The sequence below is a fragment of the Nyctibius grandis genome, chromosome 2 (genome assembly GCF_013368605.1).
Source record: "Nyctibius grandis isolate bNycGra1 chromosome 2, bNycGra1.pri, whole genome shotgun sequence".
In the NCBI taxonomy this organism is placed as follows: domain Eukaryota; kingdom Metazoa; phylum Chordata; class Aves; order Nyctibiiformes; family Nyctibiidae; genus Nyctibius; species Nyctibius grandis.
In genome coordinates, this window is record NC_090659.1 from 20770460 (window position 1) to 20795326 (window position 24867).

General features: G+C 44.9%; 1 protein-coding gene across 2 annotated transcripts in view; it reads right to left on the minus strand.

Moving 5' to 3' along the window:
* RUNX1 (RUNX family transcription factor 1) overlaps window positions 1-24867 on the minus strand; it is a 174558-nt gene that overhangs the window by 19265 nt on the left and 130426 nt on the right. For both annotated transcript variants that reach the window (XM_068425022.1, XM_068425023.1), the window contains one exon: window positions 12559-12750. In XM_068425022.1, coding sequence (XP_068281123.1) covers window positions 12559-12750 — 192 coding nt within the window. The remainder of the gene's footprint in view (window positions 1-12558; window positions 12751-24867) is intronic.

Below are 24867 nucleotides of genomic sequence, written 5' to 3' on the forward strand. Positions count from 1 at the left end.
AACTAGGTGCCTATCTCCCATGCTTGATCCACCAGGCATAGTCCTACAGAGTAAAGTCCCTGGAGACCAAGCCTTAGCCACATTTAACTGCCAGGATTAAGCTGTACTTTCCATAAGCACTCCACTGGCTTTGTTTTGTAAATATATTTTCCCATAAAGAAAAGAGGGCCATGCTGCATCAAGGCATGGGGAATGTGTCTTGTGAGGAGACAGTGTTTCCTCAGTCCTCCCTTTATTTTTTTTCCTTCTTCTTCAAATGTGAAAAATAAGCTGTATGACAGCCTTTGGTGGAGATGTGTGCAACAAGGCCTTCATTGTCTCAGACAGGTGTGAGATTGGAATTGATTCAGCGCCAACAATCCCAGTATCAGAGCCAGCTCTGTGAGCTGAAAACATACACCAACCATCCAGTAATACCACTGCAGCCAGCCAGAGACTCAACAATTTAAGGCTTAACACACACACAACATAAATCAGATGAGGATGTACCAGCCAACCGTCAGCGTCTTGGGCAGATGCCTGCAGACCGTCTGTGCGGATCAGACCTTGCCTGTTTCAGTTATTGGAAACTTTTTTTTTTCATATAAAGATGAGAGGCTGGGTGGAGCAGCTAGCTCAGACACATTTACATTTGCCCTATCTTGCCCCAACAGCCCTCCTTTGCCTGCTGTTTGGAGGCAGTCCTTCTTGTAAAGTCACTTCATTCCAAGTACAGGAGGGAAGGAATTACATCTTGGGGAAATGTTTAATGTACAAATACAAAAATCACATGGACACGCACTCAGTATGCACCACCCTCATGAAACAAAACCGTTCCCTTCCATGGGAGTTTAGGAGGCTCTGAACATGATCAAACAAGCACAAGAATTAGCACAGCTGTTTTTCTTTTTTTTTCTTTCTTTCTTTCTTTCTTTCTTTCTTTCTTTCTTTCTTTTTTTTTTTTTTTCCCATGGATGTATTTCCTTCACTTCTCCAGGAAAACCTGCTTTCACACTCTCTCCTCTCTGCCTTTACCTCTCTCACGTGCTTCAACCTAGTCCCAGCTCTACGTCTGGCCGCATTAGTCACCCCGGTGAGGGCAAGAGCGGGCAGTGCCGGTGGCCTCCCGCTCCTCCCCCAGGCTCCGGCACATGCAGGGAGAGATCCTGCATGGCACCCCGCCACCCCGGGCTCGGTCACCCACAGGTGACCCACAGACATGCTAGTGGCGGCCGGGCCCTCCACCGTGCCTGAGGCCTCTGGCGAGCCCTGCTCCACCTAGTTTCTCCCTATGCCCTAGCAGCTCAGTTATAGCTGCCCTTGATGCCAGCTGCAAGCCCTTCTCCCTTCTGCAGTGCCTCCATCCTCGGGGAGCTCGCAGGGCTCTTGCATTTCATAACACAGGCAGGCAGCGCTTGCAGTCCCTTGCCGAGCGAAAGGGGGACTAACAGGAGGCTTCCCTGGGCCAGGGCTGGCTCCTGCAGTCCCAGGCTGGTCCCCTGCCGCTTCCACCTGTGGGGCTTATCTGCTGGCCAGGCAATGGGAGAGGGCTTGCAAGGGTGGAGGCTGGGGAGCGCCATCAGCACAAGAGCCTGGCACAAACACTCAGGTATGTGCTTAAAAGCTGAATGCAGCTGAAAGAGAGCTTTTCAAAAAAGTATTTGCAGAGGAGGGGTAAAAATGACAATATACTAGCGATCCATTTGTATCTCATAGAATCATAGAATGGTTTGGGTTGGAAGGGACCTTAAAGATCATCTAGTTCCAGTCCCCCTGCCACAGGCAGGGACACTTTCCACCAGACCAGGTTGCTCAAAGCCCCATCCAATCTGGCCTTGAACACTGCCAGGGAGGGGGCATCCACAGCTCCTCTGGGCCACCTGTTCCAGTGTCTCACCACCCTCACAGGAAAGAATTTCTTCCTAATATCTAATCTAAATCTCCCCTCTTTCAGTTTAAAACCATTCCCCCTCGTCCTGTCACTACATGCCCTTGTAAAAAGCCCCTCTCCCGCCTTCCTGTAGGCCCCCTTCAGGTACTGGAACGCTGCTATGAGGTTTCCCCGGAGCCTTCTCTTCTCCAGGCTGAAAAGCCCCAACTCTCTCAGTGAGCGTTAGTTGGCAAATCTTGGTTTTCACTCACTTGAAATGTCTCGGTTCCTTTTCAAGTTAACACAAGTGTTCACTTTTATAATGTATGGCAGATCAGCACTGTTTTCTGGTGGATACCTTCCCCCATGAGCCAATTAACACTGAGTTTGAATTTGCAAATGGTTTTGTATGTAAAATTGCTCATGTATATTTAGGTCTCAAGGATATCAAAGAGACTATTCTTTTGAGCAGTTATTCATGTGCTTTACTGCAGAATGAGGATCATTGTTTGGACTTGGGATTTTTAAAATTAAATAGACTTCACTAACCTTACACAATGAACTGAAATCATCATAAATGCTACACTTGCTCAGCTAGCTGTAAATCATCACTACACTAGTAAAATGAAGAACAGCTTCTGAAAAAACACTGTCTTTTCTACAGGCCAAAGGATGTAGCAGTTTACAGCAACTTCTCTGGATGCTGGAAACTTATCAATGAATAAAGCAGTAAATATATAACTTTTTGCTATGCAAAGGATTTTTGGTTTCATTGGTTTTTGTTGGTAATGATCACCTGAATTTGAACTACCGGAAGCTAAGGGAACTTAAACTGGCCAAGTCATATCTAAAAGCTATGATAATTGTAATTATTCAAAAACACAAAGGATGCAAACTACGGTGGTTTATATTCTAAAGCATGCCTAATGATCCAGTTCCATTTTTGGGTACCTAATCAAAAAGACATTCAAAACATATCTTTTTGCAGATATCCAGGTTTCCTGACAGTGCCTGGAGTTGAGCACCAAATCCTGGAAGCTCTCAGAGTCACTAATCTTGAACTAGTATCTTGCCCAACAGAGATAAACCAAGTAAACCTCTGAAACAGACCTGGGCATTTATTGTTGGAAATCAAGCCGACCCTGACAGCAAAACCACAATTTTTTAATGGATCTATTTCATATGCTTTCGTTTTTCAATGCTTTTAAGAGAAGAGTTGTATAAATAGAATGAAAATGGACAGACGGAGATGATTGTCTATTTGACTATATAATGTGCACTTCCCCATATAATTGATTGTTTTACTGAGCACATCCAAGCCTATTGTTCTTTGCATGTGAACAATCTCCATTTGTAGGGGTCATAATATACTGAATACACAGGGAAAACTTATAAATAAGTTTGCTAAGGGTGTACTGTGTACTCAAGTCATGTAAAAGGAGCCCTGTGAACCCTCTAACCACGTGGGATCGTTAGAGAAGATCTGCTTGACGCAACATCTTGTTAAAAGGCATTGGCAGCGGAAGAGGTGAGGGCATGTCTGTACCTGATGCTTCCAAAGGAGCCCCCAGCCCCATGGATAAATCCCACTGGTGAAGAAAGCAGAGACCGTGCCAGTCCTGAATGCAAAGCCCCTTGCCTGCTATGAGCACCTGTAGCTGCTGCAGCCTCCTGTGGAGCTAGAGGGGTTGATTTCACTCCATCCAAATCCAGCTGTCTGCACCAACCCAGATCATGCAGGCTCTATGTACTGAGGTGGGGTTTTTACCTCAGAAACAAACATTTGAACACTAACTTGTGTGCTAGCCTCCTCGTTTCCTCCCTCTTTGTTTTCTAGATGGCAAACAGTAAGGGTGTCTGTGGTCACTCTGCTCTAACCCCTCAGCATTTCGAGTTTGGAAAGGCTCAGTTCAGTATTTGAGGGGAAAAGAATACATTCAATTACAAAATCCAGGTGGTATCTTCTGGCACATGGGCAGCATCAGCTGAATAATAAGCTGGTTTCAGTGGGTGTTTGTTTTTAGGGTAAGGAGCTCTTATTTATTTTTTGTTTGTTTTATTTACCATGGAAGGTAATTTGAGCTCTGGTATCAAAACACGTCATGTTCTGCCAAGAGGGGATTAAAGAGGAGAATGCTATGGAAAGAAACTGGGTTTGTCAGTGAAGAACTAAGAGAGATTTTATTTACCAGAGTTTTGCAATCAGGGCTTTTAATCTTCCTCACAACTGGCCCATTCAAAGGCCAAGAATATGCTTCAAGGGCCAGTGAGGAATAACCCAAAAACCAAGGAGCAGCTGCCTCAAATGCTGAAATGCTATCACACACATGGCCACTTGTTGCCATCCAAAGTTCAGGATGGTGGGAGCACCTGCCTCTGGGGCAGGCGGGGATATTTGCTTTAGACATCTCCAGCACACCGATGCCATAGGTGAGATTTAGTGTCGGGCAAGAGAAGCGGTGAGCCAGAATAAGGTGTTGCCATGGAAAAGTAGGAAAGCCCACTGACCCAGCTAATCTCAACAGCAGATAGAAATGTCCCCTAAGGTACAGGGCATTAAAGTTGCCATCCTGAAAGATGCTGAGCCTTCTCAGTTGCCCCAAAAACGGGGAGGAGAGAAGAGCAGGCAGAGGCTCCACCTCGGAGGGGTGACTCCAGCACTGCTTTACCAGGAGAGAGCTAAAAGAGCAAGAAGCGAGCCTGAGTAATTCACTCTTTTTCTCTGGCGATCACAGCAACCGCTGAGAGCACTAACCCTAGGCTGGTAGCATCAGTGCAAGCACAAGATTCCTGCGTTGGGTCAGAGAATGGCTCCACTTTTGCAATGACATAACAGAGAAGGGACTTTGGCATGCTGAGTCGAAGATGACAAAACAAAACAAACCAGAGAGGATAGCTCTGCAAGTTAAAAACCGAACCAGGGATACTTGTCCCTACCTGCAAGCTCCGTTTCTCTTAGCAGTCCATCAGCTCGACGTTGTTCTCATGTGGTAAAAGACATGGACTGATGAATGAAAAATAAAACTGTGTCTGGGCACAAGCTGCCAAATTTTATAGGTGCCTAAAGATTCAGCTAGACAGCTAGAGAGATTTCCAAAGGCATCTCCATAGCTGTCACTGATCTCTCTGGGGCTTAGGTGCTTGGGCACTATCAAAAATCTTGCTAAGGTACCTTTCTGGTGTGCTAAGTTTTCCTAAATACTTTTTATAAAATCAAGCTCTAAATAGCTTGCCAGAAGATACGCAGAATGACTTTGACAAGCCTTAGAACAAAATACAGATCTCTAAACACCTTGATTTCTGCTTTAAAACCAAGATTTACTTTTATTTAGTTAAGGTCATCCTTTAGGATGCTCCATGCTGAGGACAAAAGGGAAAAAAAAACAGCCCAGAAGGAAAATTTGTGTAAGTGGAGATGTTGCTTGGGGACTGAGAACATATTTGTTGCCTTATCTACTGCTTTTTCAATCCCAGGAAGTGCCAGGCAATTGGAATATGAAGATTGGTATCTTTTAAATATATCGACACTTGGAAATCTTCTGGATTAAACACCATTACATAACTCTTTCCATTAGTGCCTTAAGTTGATGAAAAAGCTAAACAATTTCAAGCCCTTTTTTTTTCTAGAGCTGAATGTGAGGAGGCAGAGGAGGCTCTTGAGCAAGGCTTATGCCCTGGAGCTGGGCGTGCTGCCTGCAACGCAGGCAGGTGTTGAGGAACTGGCTCCCTCACCTCGCTCTGCCCCGAATGGGAGCAGTAGGAGAAGGCACAAATCTGTTGCTGAAGGGGATGAATCCTCGAGGTGCACGGAGGGGGTGGCAGGACGGACTCCTGCCACCCTCAAATGAGAAAAGCCTTCCCCTCAGCAGGCAAAGGGCAAGGTCTCCAGTGCCGGTGCTGGAGAGCTGGCTGAGCCTGCATCCCAGATGGGATTTGTTCAGAGAGATGATGAAGACCTGGTGGTTCAGGTGGGAGTAAGGAGTGCACTGGGAGTTAGCAGGCAAAGGTTTTGTCTTGTCACTGAGATCTGACAGAGCAACGAGTTGAGAAGATCCCTGAGCCTCCTTCTGTCTGTCCCGGAGAATGCAATGTCCCTTGTTTTGCCTTGGAGAAGCAACAGGTGAGGAGAATTACTTGAAGGGAAGAAAATACGGGCCTAGAGAGCATCTCTTGCGCCCTGCAGCCCAGCCACATCTTGTGTTCTGCGCTTATATAACATAGCAAGATCTTTCTTAAATTATGTCTTTGTGTCTCTAATAGCCCCTTGGAAGGCTGCCATGGCTGCTCTGATGCCTAGGAACCATCTTCTAATTTCCAGCCTAAATTCATTGATGGTCAGTTTACAGAATAACTGCTCGTTCTCGAGCCAACACTGTCCTTCAGTGCAAACGGTTCTCCTCCCTCCCCGATGTTGAACCCCTCTGCTGAGTTTATCGACTTTAATTATCTTCCCTCTTAGCCTCTGTTTTGGCACACTGAATAAACCCAGCTATGCTAATCTCTTCTTTAAAGTAAGGTCTTTATTCCTCTTGTCATACTAACAGCCCCTCTTTGCACCCGCTGCCATTTGAATTAATTTTCCTTGAACACTGGATAATCATTACTTCATCTGGACCTCAGAGGAGATTTTTCCAAAACTTTCTATACTGCTACTAATAGAGTATCCCACCCATGGTATCTCAAAATGGCAAAACTGGTCGCCTGCTCCTGGCAGGGAAGGAGGGAACAGAGGAGATTTCTAATGCTGGACGGAGGGAATTCCTCGGGGCTGCTCTCATTCCTGGGCTACTGCTGGGTATCACCACCCGCCTCGTGTGTCACAGCACAACCAGCCCTGCAGATAACCGAAATCTTGGCAGAGATAATGTGTCACAGTAACAAAATTTTATACCTGTCAAAATTAGCATTTGGAGAGGACCCAAATGGCATCACAAACCTTACAAACCAAATGGAAGCCATGCCTCTTGCTGTAAGAAGGCTGTTTCCACATGGGATGAAATGACTGAGTAAAAAACAATGCTGAAAGCTGGAGCCAAGAAAAAATGGACACTATGAAGCTGTGGGTTATTTAGCTATATTATGCACATCTTGTATTTATCTTTACCAGAGTGATATTTTCTGGTCTATACAATATATTCTGTACATGCTATAACCTCACAAACATTCTCCAAGATACAAATACGGAGGGTGTTAGTTTCACAGCAAAATGAGAAGTCTCACTTGGCCAGAAATGCTACACAACTTACTTTTGTGCTTCTGCAGATGTCAAGAGTCACATTTCTGCTGCTCCCTTTTAGTTTATGCTTTAGAGCAAACTTCCTAAGACATGCTCCAGTTTGGTCAATGCAAGTAGCTCTGGACAAAAGCAGGAGAACCTGTGCCTGCAGAGCTACAGGATGGATTCAGACACCCTTAAACAGAAGGTTTATATATATTTGTTAGTAGGGGGTGTGAAAAAGGAGGGTTTTTTTCCCCAGAGTGGACTTCTACTTGACTGAATGAAAGAAGAATTGTTTTGTGCACGCTCATCCAGTTCAAATGCTTGTGTGCTCATCCCTTTGAATGCAAGCTGGTTTATGACACAATAAATAGATAGCAGCGTGATTCTGCTGCTAATGACACTGTACCCCTTAAAAAGAAAAACTGCTGAGGTTAGTCATGGCATTATATAAAAGTATTACGTGCCGAGCAATAACTGCGAATGAAAGAAACATATTGTACTTTCAGTAAAAAGATATTTTGTCTCTATAGAATTTCTTTTTTGATAGAGCCAGTTGGAAACCTTCCAGCTAAACAGATTTGGTTTGCAAAATATTTTGGGAAAACATCACTATTTCAACAAACTTCCTGTGACCTCCCAGTAGCTGTGGCACTCAGGCTCTGGGTCCACACCATCAGGGCGGCTTCTCCTCCTGCCTCTTCACCATGCAGGAGCTATTAGGTGGCTACTGACATTGAAAGGAGGGGAAAGGAGAAAGAGCATCTCTCCCCCTTGCCTGAAGCAGGCTCCCAACACGTATTCACCATGTTGGTATCCTGCCCCAGGAGACGGGCAATGGAGGGGAGCTCCATCAAAGGGGATCTCCCCTGGCTGCTAGCAAAACGTTCACGACCTGGCTCGTGGTGGGGAATGTGTACTCTGGGGCTGGGGAGGAGGCCTCCTGCACATCCAGGAGAAGCGCCGGAGCCGGGGAGGTTGGCAGTTCTGGCTGCACTGATTGGAAATGACGCACCGCTGCCAGCTCCTGTGCTGCCCGTGCTGCCCACCACAGCGACTCGCCCCCCGCTACTCCACTGGCCGGGGGGAGGCAGATGGAACGGTGCCAAGCTCAGGCGGCACTCGCTCGACATGCTGGGGACTGTATTTTGGGATGGAGAGGTCAGGTGGTTAATCAAGTGGAAATGGGATGATAAGCTGTTAAAGCACGCCGGGTTAAGGAAAGACAGGGAGACGCAGACATGTCCAAAGAGAACATAAAAATATCAGCATTTAGCGTGTTGCACAACAGAAAGAGTTGGCGAGCTCCTAATCTTGACAGCCTGTTTATCTGTTTTGGCAGGGAGCTATGAGCACGTCAGTCTGGATTCTCAAAAGCGCCTGAGATTCTCAAAACTGTGCTCTGCAGCAGCATAACGCAGAGGCAGAATGACAGCCCCACCGAAGCCCGCCCTGCAGTGCTGCCCTGTGAACACTTCTAACTCTATTGACCTACAGCCTATGAAGCTGATTTAAAAGTAGAAATATTAAAAATCAAGGCAGGATACAGCCATAGTAGGAACAAAGCCATTTTAATTCCCCGGGCTTAAACGCTGCCCTTGACTCCACTCCTGTGTTTTACCGGTTCATGGGAACCCTGATAAACTTGGGCTGTTTTTGGTGGAACAAGATTACGATAGCAAGGACCTTGAAATGTCTCTTAAACAAAGCGTATTGCACCTGGAGGAAGACAAAAGGCTGGGTTGTAACAAAATAATCTCTCAGTCATTATGTTTCTTGCTAATTCAAAGAGCTGATCTTTAAATGATCTCTCTTGCTTTGCTATCGGTGCTAATTCTGCTGCTTCGCTTAAAGATCTGTCAGCAATTTTATTACAGCCTCTTGTTTCCAGGGATTTTAGACTTGGTCATAAAAGCGTGGTCCCAGCTGAAACTTAACATATAAGGTTACAAAATTTAAAAAAAAAGAAAAAAAAAAGCGAGTGAGGAAACTCAGATATTTTTAAGGCTATAAAAGTGTGAAAAGAACCAGAAGCCTGTAGCTTAGAGTGATTACAATGATTATTTGTTTTCCTTATACAGGAGAAACAGCTTTATTTTATTTATTTTTTTAACCCATGGGTAATTAATAAATCATCAGTAGGAAACATTGTTTGGGCTAATTTGAAAAAAGAAATTAAGTTACTTAATAGCACATGGTTTTGGATGATATTCCTAACCCCAGTAGTTAGAAATTTATTTATGCAATTTATTAATTCAACATTAATGCCTCCAAAAGAATACCTTCTTGGCCTGATGACTTACACATTAAAATATTTCCATTGGCCCTGAAAAAATTGATATTGTAAAGAAACTATATAAATTTGTATTTATGTAAAACTCTTGAATTACAGATCTACCTACTCTGGTTAACATTAACCACTGTAAGATCAGTAATTATGTATTTATTATCTGGTTCAGGCTGGTGTTAGAAGAAACTCAGTCATATCACATAGATAGATATATTTATAGTTATTATATATGTAAACTTAAATGCTCATCAAGGGTCTTAGCTAAACTTTCCTAAGGAACAACACAGCACAGCTCACATGGCTCTGTCTATTTTCTTTTCCCCTCCCTACAAAGGAAGGGGTGAGTTAAGGTTGAAGCGTTGGCTGGGTTTGGAGCTTTAACTTAATTTCTTTACCCTGTGCATGTAGGTCAAATCCTTTGACATTATATGCTTGGTACTGGCACAGAGTAATCTTTCAACTTAAACCACGTGTGATGTGGTGGAAGCTTTTTCTCCCCTTCTGTTCCCCTTTGGTCTGGGAATTGGTTATGGTTAGATCTTTTAAATGAACAGGTGCACTTTCTCCCTCCTTGTGATATGAAAGAAGCATAAAACTCGATTATAGCAATTTATGGTCTCTTAACTTGCTTGGACTTGTATCCATGACACAAGCAGTTTTATGCTCAAAATCAAGACTTGGTAAAATAGGAAGTTAAAATTAACCTCAATCCTTTTATAGATGAAAACCTCAACAAATAAACAGTGGTTTAGTGGCATGGCAACCTGCCCCTTTAAATCCAAGAACTAGTCCGAGATGTCTATTTTGAGTTAGTTTTGTTTTTTAAAAAAAGATAATTGGACTTGGATGAATAGAGGTGTAGTCTGTGATTCATACTGGTGTGAGTTAAAGCAAAGTTTAATGCTACTACTTGAAAGTTAGCAATGTATGGAGTTTTATGGTTTATTTTATGCCTATATAAAAAGCACTCTGTGCTCTCTTCAGTGAGAGAGTTTCAACAGAAGTATTTCAGGATGCAAAGATGTGCAGATAGGTATAACAATGCTATGGAGCAGGTCAGAAGTGTTCCCTTTTTGGGAGCCTGCGTTCTGAAATGCAGCGCTTTTTATTAAAAATAAAAAAATGAAAATATCCCTACTCCCTAGAGGTCACACAGGAGATCAGCCCAAAAACCAATCACCACCCTTTGAACACTGAGGAGAAAATGATGGTGCTGAAGCTCCTTCCCACCCTCACCCTTTTTCCCCTGTGGTGATTGATAGCGTGACCCTGAGAAGACGAGCCCTAGAAATTAAAAGGCGTCTGCAGCAGACAGTCCTAAACAAGCGATGCTTCAGTTTGGGGCTTATTTTACTGATAGTGACTGCAAGTCTCAACAAGTTGCTCAATGGATAACATGCACATTTCAGAGGCAGAGGAAAAGAGGAATTGGGAGAAAGCAGCCCGAGAGGTGAAGAGGAAGGTATCAACGAGGGAACGTTAGCAAGTTTGATGGCTCTCATTTTCTGAGCTACATCTGCAGGTGTAACACATTAAAACCTTGTTTGCAAAGAGCAAAGCAGAACAATGTACTAAAACTATTTCTGGAGAGAGCAACTGAATCCCCAGCTGAGCGTGAAAAGCCTATTCCTCTGAAGTCGTACAAGCGAGGGACTTTCACAGGGAACCAGGGAAGAGGGATACTTGACGTTAAACCTGATACTCTGCTAAGTATATAGTGTTCCCAAGAAGCTGAAGAATGCAAGTCTGCGACTGATACCTCCACCCACGTAGCTGCTGGCTGCTGAGTAGCCATAACAATATGTGCGTTTTCTTTTATAGGAATGGAGCCGTGCTAGGAGAAACCCAACATGGTTTGCTCTGCAAATCAGAAAACTAAGTGAGGGGACTGCCAGGGGCTGGGAGAGGTGCAGGATTGGATCCTTTGCCTGAGCTGACCCGGCAGGGCTCCAGGGAGGAAAAGAGCTGGATGGTCCTTCCAACTGTCTTTCTGCCCACCTCTTTCTACAGTACGGCACATGACGATGTGTTGATTTATTTCCCATGTTTCTCAATAATACCCGCTTCTGCTCACAGCAAAGTCAATGTCAGATTTGCAGTAGATTTCACTAAGATAAAGACTTTCCTAGTCCTAGGAAGAAAAGGATGTAACAAGCGTTTGCCTTAGGTAAGCAATAACCTTTTCTGTGTGCAACGAAGAGTACCCTGGTTTTAAAAACAAATGCCGAAAAAAAGCCCTTGTTCTGATTCGCGGTAACTATTTCTCCCCAAAACCCCAGCAGAAAAACCTCCATTAAGGCCATTTCATTCTGGCTGGAAGAATAGAGGAAAACTCCATTAGGAACGGCGCTCACTAAAACTAATACTGTCCCGCACCCTCCCTTTCGGTGCATCTCACCATGAATCTGCATTTTGTTATGTGCTTTGCAAAACCACGTGTCAGCTGACGGTTTAGCGACCTGATTCACTGCTCACCGAGTTCCAGCTGATCCAAGGGACAGAGCTGGTTTTAGCAGGGGCAGACTCAGCTCTAGCGGTGGCAGATAAGATTTCATGTTAGATGACTTGGTTTCACTGGCATCGTCCCAGCCTGAGCCTCAGAGGAAATCAGACTCCTGAGTCACTGTTTTGTGGGTTTTCATTCAAATAAAACCCACTGGATAACCACTGGCTACACAAATATGCTCAAACCAGCCTGCCCGTATTAATGTCTTAGCACTAAGAGGTTGTCTTCAGGGGACAAAGCACTTTGCAAAGCTTTCTTTGCTACTGCCTTCCTGGGAAAGGTCAAAGCAAGGCATTGACAGTATATCTCTCCCATTCCAGCACACAATGTAATTGATAAATATCCATTGGGAAATACACCTACTCATAGGAAAAGGTCTGGCATAATGCATCTTTGCAAGAAAACAACTTCCAAGACGTTACGGTTCTAACATAGCTGAGGTTAACACCATGGGCTGTACTGACACCAGGAAGACGAGACAGTACGGACCCCTTAAAAGCTGTCAGGTCTTTAGAAATACAGCCATATGTTAGGAAGCCCCTCCTTTCACTCCTTAAAGGCTCTCACTCATTAAAGGCGGCCAAGGAGAGTCCAGAAGAGATGGAGGGACAGGGGGGCAATGCCTGCGAGCCCCCGCGCTCCACAGGCTGGTGGGGTGGAGGTGGGTGAGCGGGTGGAGGATTTCAGGTACTTACCCTGAATCTGACTCTGAGGCTGAGGGTTAAAAGCAGTGGTGTGGTTCAAGGAGGCTCGTGGGTTGGGTGTGGGGGCTGGGTGGTGTGGGCTGACCCTCATGGCCGTACGACGCAACTGCTCCAGTTCACTCAGGCGCTCTGAAAAGGACAAGCTCCCGGGCTTTGTCTGCTCATCTATTTTCTGACGATGTCCTATTGTGGGAGGGGGGGAAAAAGATCAGAAAATCTCACTGACACATGAGGTCTGTTGACTTTTTTCTTTTAAAAAAAAATTTGTTTTTTTAACCCCTCATCCACTGGCAAAATACCTAACCAGCTAGCGGCCATCTGAAATTAAACTGAAACCACCTCTCTGCAAGCACAGGCGACACAAACCAGTCATGCATTGTAACCATATCGTGGGGTAGCCTGAGATATGGCCTACTCTGAAGAACCAGATCCACTGAAAATTGCAGTGCCTTCTTACACCTCTTGCTGAGAGAGGAGGCGTTTCTAAAAGAAGGACTGTCTGCAGGGATGCATAAAAGGAGGAAACATGGAGTGGCCCCTGTGCTAAACATGCACTGGAATAACTCCTCAAAAATTCAATTCCAGATTGTCATAAGGTATCGTAACTAGACAAGTACTATGAGGCTATAAAATAACAAACCCAAACAAATCCAATTTTTGGATCCTTTAGCAATGGATTTACAGACAGAAACAGGAAAGAAACACCAGAAGCTGGCAGAATTGAAACTGTGGGGTAATGAAGTCTCTTAGCGGCATTGGGAGCTTCCAAAACATGAGGTCCCACCACACATCCAACCATGACATTACAGCATTGGCCAGTGCACAGCAGACTTGGCCATGGCCACGTGGGAGTTTGGGGGTCCAGCACTCCCCAGGGCAGCCCTTGGAGCATAATACCCATGAAGCTCTGGTGCTGCGGCCCTTAGAGGCTTGGAGGGGACGGGGAAGATGCTGGAAAGGCCCAGCTCCAGTGCAGCATTGGGGCACATCCAGATTCATCTGGAAGGGCAGCAACATCTCATCACGGCAGGACTGGTTTCAAGATAAGCTTTAGCTAGCAGCAGTGAGCGGTATGCAAGGAACAAGGTAATGCATTTCTAACTGTTCCCTGTGGCTGCTCTCTGCTCTGGGATCCTTTGTGTGTCAACCTGTAACCACAAAGGCTGCACACAGAGCATACAAGAGGGACATCTCATCTGCTGGAGCACTTGCTTTCTGGTAGGCATGACGAAAGCACAGATTTTAAATGCTTTTTTCCATCCTCTTTAAGAGCTAACCTACTGTCACAGCTTTGCAAACCACTTTTGTGTCCATTGGTTTCCAGTCTTATGACATACCCTTCAAAAGTGAGGTATCTTATCCTGGAAGGATGCTGACGCTACGCTTTGGGGCTGAAATGGAAAACTCCCTAGCAGACTTGTGTTTGGTGAAATGTCTGAAATGGGATGGTTCAGCCATATTCCCAACCAGGTAGAATCAAAACTTTCCTTTGTAATTTTCCCCCATCCCCCAATAGGGCTTTTTGTTCTTAAAGACCACAGAAAACAGCCCTTCAGCAGAAAGCCCAAAAGCAGACTCTCTGGCACACAAGTTGTCCTTTCAAAGACGCTCTCTCCAAATGGAGGGCAAGATACTGACTGCAATGAGTCTATGAGAACATTCCCTGACCCCACCTGTATTTAGTCAATGGAGTAGGATCCCCAGCTCCAAAAATACAATTTTCATACCTTCTGCTTGGGGACCTTCTTGTGGAGCAGTGGATGTCATCGTCCCTCCTTTTCCCCTCAAACCCAATCCCATTTCTGCACATTGCATTTGTCTCAGGAAATCAGCTGCCTCCTGAATCTTTGTGGCTTATCCACTCCCCTTCTTCCCCTAGGACACTGTTACCCTGATGGGAATGCATGTCAAATCTCTAGCTCAGAGGTCAAACATCTTTTTTAATACTTGTTCCCTTGAAGAACGTGACATTATCCTTGGTTTCTGCTGAACACCATAGTTTGTTGTCTATCTGCTCCCAGATTTCATTTTCTTGTCATGAAGAGTTGCCTTCTGCAGCTTTCTTTGCGTCACCATCATCCCTGCAAGGAGGTGGCCAGTGCTGTTCCTATGGTGAGTCCTCGCTCAACTCACAGCTACGGTAGTGAAACAGACTGGCACAAAACTCCTGAAAATAATCCACTGGCACAAAACTCCTGAAAATAATCCGCCGTGCTCTATTCCACACATCCCTGTAGTATTTAATGCATAAACATTCATAACCATCCAGCTTCCAATTTTTAGTATTAGTGAATAAGCAGCAAAAGATCTCTGAAGAGTTTTGTATACCCCTTACTGTACAGAGCACTCTTTCAAGTCACCCTAACAGCTCAATCAAGACACAGGACCATTTCATGCACTAAAAGCAAAATGTGCATTTAAAAGCAGTTCCCAGTAGCTGCATTTCTAAAATTAAATTTTATAACTTGTATTACGGTTCCAAATCGCAGTGGCTCGGCGTTTCTTCCTGTTGCCAGGCCCCTTGGCACAGCTTGAACTGTCTCAGATTCCACACTGTGCTGTAAATTATACCAAGGGCGGGGGGGAAATTAAAATGTAAAAAGACATATTATATAGTAGCGGTTTCATCACTAAAGAGACCCATTAGGACTTCCAAAAAAAAAAAAAAAGGAAGGGAGAAACGAAGAAAGATGAAAAAGACTTTTATCTGACATTCTGGTTGGTCAAGAGGAAATGCTTCATTTGTCAGCAGTGCAAAGCTGGATGCTGCCTCAAGCCTTGGGCTCCTGACCCTGAACTTGAACGCAAACACGCGGAGTCATACAAGATGTGTAAAATACCTCATATATTTGGATTATTTTAAGCTTCAGCAGGCTGAACCCAGGGCTTGCAGAGCCAAGAGCCAGGTCATTCCAAATACACCCCCTCCGATGTAATTTATTCCTAATTTCAAATTCTGCTCAGACACCTTCTTGTTTTAAGTGAGTGTACCAACTCCAAGCTTGACCCCCCACTACCCTGCCTTCTCCTCCCACCTCCCTGGTGCTGCCCTCCCAGTATATGGTATTTTGCCTGCCTGGCACAAAACCAGGTGTCCCGGCAACGTGGGCTGCTGTGCTAGCAGCCTCACACGGAGGTGAGCGAGCGGTTTCTCTGAAGCCAGCAGGACAAGGGCTGCATTAAGGCCGTTGAGGCAGGAATTAACTTTCCTGCTTTGAACCTAGCTCAGGTGCTAAATTTGCGTCGAGCTGGCACACGACGCCAGATAGGGCAGACAAACCCGAGCTTGCTCAGAACAAACCAGTGAGCAGGGCAAATTAACCCAGGCTCAGCATCTTCCCAAGGTCACCACAGGGCACCCTGTTCCCAGGCCAGCTCCCTCCAAGCTGATGGGAGTATCTCTGCCTGTCTCTGCACCGCGCATCCACCAAGTGAAACTCCTGGACCCCTCCACCCAGCCCTGCTCTGCCCCAGATCATCCTGTTGAAGTTTGGGCACTGAAGAGGGGTGTCTCAGCTAGCAGCCTCCTGCACGGCGCCTCCTCTGTAGCCTGGGGGTACTAGTGGGGCATCAGCACACCCGAGATCTGCCTCATCCCTTGGGCTTGTTAGGAAATCCCACTCGTGTCAATGCATTCAGGGAGGAAAGGCGAGCGCCATCAGGTTCCTCCTCAGGGGAACTCTGCTGTTGTTTTTGTCCATACATTGTAATTTTTCACAGAATCACAGAATCGTTTTGGTTGGAAAGGACCTTTAAGATCACCGAGTCCAACCATTAACCTAACACTACCAAGTCAACCACTAAACCATGTCCCTAAGCATGACATCTACTCATCTTCTAAATACCTCCAGGGATGGTGACTCCACCACTTCCTTGGACAGCCTGTTCCAATGCTTCATAACCCTTCAGGTGAAGAAATTTTTCCTGATATCCAATCTAAACCTCCCCTGGTGCAACTTGAGGCCATTTCCTCTCATCCTATCACTTGTTACCTGGGAGGAGAGACTAGCACCCTCCTCGCTACAACCTCCTTTCAGGTACTTGTAGACAGCAATAGGTCTCCCCTGAGCCTCTTTTTCTCTAGACTAAACAACGCCAGTTCCCTCAGCTGCTCCTCATAAGACTTGTTCTCCAGACCCTTCACCAGCTTCATTGCCCTTCTTTGGACACTCTCCAGCACATTGATGTTTTGATAGGAACTACCTAGAATCAATGCCAGGCAATTGTCACCTCAAGATGTAGCTCCAAAAGTGTCTCTTTCCCTTCCCCCCCCAATGAGAAGAGCTATTTAACCTTTTCTCTCTTGCTGACTGCTGCAGGTAGCAGCACAGAACCTGTTTTGCTTGAAGGTCTGCAGCAGGAAAAGTACAGAACTGTGTCAGAAAAATGTAACAAATATATATGGTTTTCCCAAGCCACTCTAAATGCACAGGCAGAGCTTTGCTAGGATGACCTGTATTGTCGTGTTTATTAGCTTTACTTTGAAGTTACCCTCTAAACACCTTGCTTAAAGAGCTGGCAAGTTATCCTCAGTTCACCCCTGTAAAGCCCAGGACTATTATTATCCCCGTTGTATAGGTGGAAAACTGAATGACAGAGAAATGAGGTGACTTGCCCGTGGCCAGGCAGTGACCCTATGGCAGACGCTCACCTCCCAGCTCAGCGTGGTGACCACAAGCCCAGGCTTCCCCTTCACAGGAAAGCAGCATGATGCAGGATGAAAAAGAGCAGCACGAAGGCACTTGGAAACTGGTGCAGCTCTGCTGAGCTGGCAGTTCGGCCATGAGGATCTGCCACTTTTACAAATCAGGTGGGACTTTATGGAAGTCAGTCAAACATCCAGCTGTTGAATGAAGAAGACCTTGGCCCAGAGCTTGCAGAGAGAGCCAGCTTGCCACGAGACAGCACTGCTATCCTCTTTCCCTCCCCACTTCCCCATACGTTTTGTCAAGCATCAATCTGCAGGTACTAGCAGAGGAAAGAAAAGGGCAGCATTTTTATTTTTTTGCCTTGGGTTGCAGGGTCAGTGTTTGAGACGTTGAAATAAATAGGCCATCCAGCCTGCTTAGATAAATCACAGGGTTTGGGGGGCTTTGGACACTTTTTTTTCCCTATCCCTTTCAAATACTGTCTCAGTGAGGTCAGGTGGACTTTTTTTACGTAGAATATTAAACAAGGAGGGCAGAGAAAACATTAGCTTTTCCGATACTTTTACAGCACTGCAACATGAAAGTGCTTTCCCTCTTAATGGGAGGGAAACGCAGTTTTATAGACTTTAAGAGACCGTGGAGCACTCAGCTTGGCCCGCGGCCATCTGGTTGGGCCTCTGCATGTGGAAATGACAAGAACAAAGTGCCTTGGCAGCCCCTGTTTTTGTGCACATCGGGCACTCATTGGGAATGGTTGCTTGGTCTGGGTTTCACACTGTGGCTGGCCCTGTGGAGACTCCAGGCTGCCTCTAGATGCAGCAAAAGAAACAGGTCTCCCATTACCTTCCTTTTAGCCTGCTTTTTAAAAGTGTCAGTAGATGTCTTTCAGGCTTAGAGGGGGAGACGCAGGTAAAACAGAGGCTAAGGAAAGGCATCGCTACTCTCATTCTGCCAGCTGAAGCTACTGAAATTCCTCTGGGTACCCAGGACCATTTTACAAGTAAACACTGATGGAATGGATTAACGGACATTTTTTTTCTCTTTTAATCAAGTCACAGGACGAGTACACTCTTCTGTTGCTTGCTCTCATTCACTCACAAAACTGACTATTTGGAGCTGATGTATCGGGAAGTACTAACGCCCGCAAAAGGTTTGGGCTTGGGGAACCAGGAGAATCACTGGCTCATGGCTGCTGAGCATCCTGGCCAGAGGCAGACCCAGCTAGAAATGCTACAAGTTTTCATGTGTATTATCCACAGGTTGTCTGCCTACAATCAGCAGGTTATACTTGCATGGGATAGTATAAGGGGAGTTGAATTAAGTGGAGCCCTTTCTCCCTGAGGGGAGCAGAATGCCTCCTCTTCTCTCCTATGCCCTCTTTTCCCCAGGTGGAAATGGAGACTTTTCACACCCAAAAAGTGGGTTATACAGAGGAAAATACAGCATCTGGCCAGACTTCGCCAAAGTAGGGAGTGACCGATGAGACCCGATGCTTTGCTTTAAGGAAAGCTGGCTACTTCGCCACCGCGCTGGACCTCGGCCCCAGCATCTCCTCTTTTCAGGGCTGTGTTTGGGGCTTTATTTTGGCTTCAGCTCTAGTGGGGCAGAAAATAAGCCACGTTTCATTGTGTCTGGTTAATAAAGTGGTAAACATTGTTTTGTGCCATGGAGCTAAAACAAATCCAACAATTTTGTACATAGTGGAGGATGAGAAGAAAATATACTCTTTCACATTATTCTAGGAAGTGAGCACACTATCTTTAGTGCAAAAAATTATATATTCTTGTAAACAAAAGTGGTTAAAATACAGTGGTTCTATATTAGTACCAAGCTGGGAAATGCAAATGCTTGAAAATTGGCTATCCTGCCTGAAAAAAACCCAATTTTTTTGCTAACAATGGAAATAGTGCCATAAGTGCATAAACCAGTAATACTTTTCTATGTACCAAATATACCAGATGTAATCTATCTTGCATGCTGTTTTTCCCCCATTTCCTATCTGCACAGAATCAGCAATTAGTATGAATTTTCTACAACACCATTTGCTGTGTTTTCAAACAGACCTGACCTGATCTTGCAGAGGTATATGCACATGCTTAGCATAAGGCACTAAGCGTTGTTATATGGCAGCCCACGGGGTTCTAGGAAATCATGCTTCAAAATAAAACCGATCTGAAGCGTGGTTTCCTCTCTAGCCTCCATCACTTGGAAAAGACTTACACTGCACTCAGGCATTAGAAGGATCAGTACAGGACAGCATCAGAGCTCACCAACCTCTTGTACAGTGTTAAAAATATAACATAAAAAGTTCCTAAAAAAGGAACTAGACACATCATATAATATTTTCTTTTTCCTCAGTTAAAAATATTGCTGCAGTGAGGAAAAATAAAGGTGATGGTAGTCAGAGCTTCGAGTAGACTCATCAGCAATTATCCTTTTCTTGCTGCTTTTCTGAAGCACTGTACAACGCAAGCCTTCTTTCCAGACAGAAGGAACATCGTGGTAGACAGGATATTATGCTAAAAGCTTTTGTGACGTGTCTGTAATTATCAGCAGAATCAGTGTTGGTCATCAGACCTGACCTGACCGTAGGCACGAGGTGCTGGGAAACATGTGAATGAGGCTGGATATTACGTGACTCGATGACCAGGCTGACATCCAGCCACGCTTCAGAAGCAGAATGCTGAGCAACGCGAAGTACAGACAGACTGACACTGGGAAGCCCTTCCAGATGCACTTCTCCTATCAGCTCCCTGGCAAACCTCACCCTTTCTGTGTCTCTGTGGAAAAATCTGCTTCTTACTCCGAGTAACTGCAGACAGACTAGACGTTTCAGGAACGATCCTTCGCTGAGCATTTAATTTTTCCACCAGGTGATCCAATTGGGCTGTGTGTTGAACAAGTGTCCAGTGATACCAACAAGGTGAAGAAAAATTTACACAGCAGGTTCCCTGCTCTCCAATAACTCCCCACTTTGTCTGGGGAAAAACCCAGGTAGCTTCTCCCACCTCTGCTGGGGGGGTTAGTCACCCTACTGTAAGAACACGCACCCCGAGCAGCTGGTGCATTTTTTTCCTATGTTGTTTGAACAGTAGTTAAACAGTATTTTGGCAATATTTTTTTTCTTACCTCTTCTTTTTTAAATCAGTGCTTTTTAAAAAATTCACACAAATAGACACTATAGGTAGAGCAAAATTTGCAATGGGAGGGAGTCCTGCCCCTCTTGTCTGGTCTATACTAGAAAACAAACTTTGGTTTCCTATTTTCCAGGTGAGTGCTCTAATTGCAGGCTGAGAGCCCTTTTCATCACTGATTCACTATCCAGCTGCATCGAGAGAGCTCCAGTAGGGAATGTCCCCAGCAAAAGGGACAAGCAGAGGCTGCCGGTATCCCTTGCTCCAGCTGGCACACTGAGTGCGAGACTATGGGCTCCTCCAGGCTGGGTCCCTCCAGCTCTCTCCCTGCTTCCTGATGAATATATAAAAAGCCTCACGTCTACCCTGAGGTACCACAGCCAGAAAAAGCAATCTTCACAATTTTTGCAAGGCAGGAAATATGCTTCCTCTCCCCCTCGCTCTTCTGGTGAGGCCTGTGCTGTACTAACAAATAGCGATGCAGAAACATATTTCCACTTAAAACAATTATTTTGCTTGCCATGGATCCACCAAAACTTCTGATGAATCTGACCTATGCATGTCCTCTCTTTCTGTCGTGGAAGTGCAATTATTCTGTGGGTTCACCACAGGAATTAGGTCATCGCAGCGAAGTAAAAGTAAGGGTACCGAGTGTTAGGAGTTTGGAGGGAAGAAGTTGTTCATGAAAGTTAAATTAGTCTGCAAAATTATACCCTTCGCTTTCTTTTCCCTTTCCCCCATGTCAATGTATATACGTTAAAAATCCTGACTCCTTGACAAAGTTTGAATGACTCCCAACTTAAGCAACGCATTGCCAAAAGTCTCTTTTGTTTCTTTATAGTTTACATCTTCCCACACGTACAAACTGCCATAAGAATACCCTCCAGCCATGGGCTGAGACATCATAGTTGAAGATATGTATGAAAGAGTATGTGCAGAATGAGACACAACCAGCCAACCAGCAGCTCAGCAAGCAACCAAGAAAAATACAGGCACAAAAAGATGCCTCTGTCCAAAGAAAAGCCACAGAAACACAAGGCTCAGGCAGCAAGGACTGCGCCACCATTTGAGCAGCCCCTGGGAGAAGGTTATCCCTCTGCTGAATATGGGGGAACAGGCTCCTAACTCAGGCACCTCAATCAAATGTGTAAGCTTAGGTGGGATGAATCTGGACCCCCTCCCTCATCCTGAGTAGGAAAAGCGAATAATGATAGCATTTGCCACCTTTGCAGTTCCCGTGAGAGGACAAACAAATGGGAAAGTGAGTTGCACAAACATCATGGTATTGGAGATCAGAGAAAAGGCTTAGACAGAAACCCATTTCATCACTCCACAGAAATATCTCTAGACAGTAAAAGGTCTCTGTCATTCAGCCTCAGATAGAGTTGAACAAGGGACTTGCAACTTAAAGGTCAAGTCCTGTGGCTCACTGTTTGTGTAAACCAGGGGAATTTGGCAACACAAAAGTAAATTTACTGCCCATGGATACTGACCATTCAGATTTTGACGACATGTAAAAAACTTCACTCCTCTCAAAAAAAAGTATATAGTTGGGCTACGCACTTCTCTTGAACTAAAGACCTTTGCTTTTACCAAGTCTGGTGACTGGTGTTTCCACACAATAGTTGAAAATACCTGTTTTTCCAATGAAATGAGTTTGGATATTTTAATCTGTAAGTTACTAAGCAGTCCCTCCTCTGCACTAATGCTCCATTGTGCCTACACAGGACTGCAGTTCACTGAAAGCTCATAAATTTCATGTGGTTCTGCCTAGTCTTTATTTTAGGTTCTTGAACCATTTTTTGCTTTCCTCATTTTCTTTGCAGCTGCGGAGAGATATAGTAAGCTACTGTATAGCATTTTGAAAGCAGGGCCTCTGAGAAGTTTCCAAACTGCACACAAGCAGGTTATTCTTTGGCTTGTTTTCTTTGGCTTGGTGTTAGTAGTACAGAATGAGTCAAACAGTATTAACTTTCAAGAGGGAAGTGGTGTGGTCAACCAAAACTGTTTGCGGCTAGATTGCGAAGATAGGTAGAGCAGGTAATGAAGAACAGCCCATAACGCAGGGTGTAAGTAGGAGAGGCAGACAGACTCAGACAAACAGAATCTTTAATAATTAAATCAACACTGTCGTCTAAATTGTTCTGCAGCTTTATGTGCTAAGGTTATGACACAGCCTGGCTTTTCAGGACTGGTCAGCCTTGAGAAGATGGCCTGGTGCATAGCGTGCTTAATGGACTCAAACTACAACACTCTGCAAAGGAAGAATAAAGGTCAGGCGCTATTAAAAAAAAAAAAAAAGTCAACTTTTCGTTTGTGGCTGGTTAAATTCTTTCTTGTGCCTCCTCCCATTTTTACAGGCTGTTTCTTATCTGTTCCATGATTAAAGAAGGCAAGGGAGATGTTTCCATCCTTCCCTCTCTTTAGGATGTGTTTCAGTTACTAACAAGCACATCGTGCCCTCACACAACAGACAACTCCTTCTCTTATTCAGAAGCAGAATCAAGATGGCCTCTCCCAAGCATTGCTCTCCCTCGCGCTTTGCACAGACCTGTGCAGCACTGACACAGGAACAATCTGACCAAGATTTATCATTAACACTAACAGAAAATGCATTTACTCATTACAATTTCCAATGCAGCGGATGAGCAAAGAGCAAGGGCACAAATGGAGATGCAGAGCAAAAGTCCTTTCTGCATTCTTCACAACGGGTGACAGAGGATGAAGCAAAAGCCTGCAGTGTTTTCATATGGGCCTGCGAGGAGGAAACTGCTGCACCTTCTGATAATCCAGGGTAGGCAAAGCTGGGAGGGACTGCAGTGCAGATGGATTTCCACCCCTTCCAGTTATATTCCAAGAAGAAAATATGTCTGTTCACTGAAAGTGCTGCACAGCCTCATCCAGCCTTTCTCTTAGACGTGTGCTGTTTTGGTAAACCCATAAGTAAGGCAACTCCTCGAAAACAGAGGCTTCAGAAAAGGTCCTGTGCTGCCAAAAGTGTGTTTGGTGAACGGGAGGGAGCATCTGACCACTCCAGACAGGGTGAAAGTTTCCCTCCCCCTTCTCCCAGCTCCCGTAGGAGCCTGAGGAAGAGAAGGCCCTCTCTCCCATCTCCTGTGGAGAGCAGGCTGAAGGAAGCAGGTTGCAGAGGTTGTGTGCAATCAGCTGCCCTCCAGCCCATCCCTGCAGGGAACTTTCTCATCTGCCAGTACTCAGTAGGCATTCAGTGGTGAACCCTGAAGGGGACAGCGGGATTGCTGACCGATGCTCCAACAGCCCAGCTTTGCTAGCTAACCTCCTTCTAGGAAGGGTAGGGGCTATATGACACCCTTAAAACCACAGTAGGCAGGTGCAACATGGTGTTTGAACTACAAGTCCATCCTTCCCCAGCTCATGCAAAGCCCCAGCAGCTGCTTCAAACCTTTCATTCACTCACATTTAATGACTGCCATTCAAAAGTCCATCTTTGCTGAAGAAACATGATGGATGAAGGACGAGATTCAGAAATCTTTGATTCAGAGCACCACCAACTAACTTCACTGGAAAGATACTTGGCACGTCAGTGAACTAGGGTCTTCAGTGGGGACCAGCATATAGTCATATCCCCTATGGCCAACCTACTTGCCAGGGTGCTGCACATTAATGCTTTTCTTTACATACACACACACAAAATACAAGTGGCATCTATGCAGTCTTTTTTTGTATTTCTCTGGAAAATGCTCCCCCCCAAAAGACTTGTTCACCGATCTTAACAGCTACAAATTCTTTGTCGGTAAGTGCCACTGACAGGAGAAAATCAGACCTACTGACTGCCTAGGAAGCATTTTCAGAAGTAGTATTCATTCACCTAATTTTGCTTTTGTCACAGCTACAGAGTACTTGCCCACTGATTTCAGCAGAGCTAGACCAAGGCTGTATATCCCTTGAAAATCCCACCATGCAAATACAGCTAAACACTTAAAAATATTCATCACAGTCTTTGTAGCCGTTCAACCACTAGGCAATAAAATAATGAATATTAAGTGCAAAAAAAAAAGGGTTGACAAAGACAAAAAAAGTGAAAGAAGTGAAAAATAACTACCTACCTGTTTTAAATTTAAAATCCCACTAATACAAGGCAGGGGGGAAAGTGCCATGTGGGATTAAGTGACGCAAAAAAGGAGCTGAAATAATTTCTATAGGACTGGGCCAGACTTACTACCATTCCCAGCCCACATCGCAGCAATTCTGGTTTCCTGTTTACCTGTTTTATGTGAGGAAGGAGCTTGTCCTGTCAACACTTCTGTGTATCTTTAAAAAAACAGCCAAATAACCAGGCAAGCAAACATATATGAGCTACTGCACTCCCAGAAAAGCAGTCTTGAGACAAGATTTCATATTGCACATATTTGACAATTTTATTGAACTAAAATGACAAATTCCCTGCCTCACATCACCCAACATCAACTCTCCTAACTGACTCAACAGTGAGACTGATAAATGACAGGGAAAATAATCCTGTTCCATCTTTTCCGTAT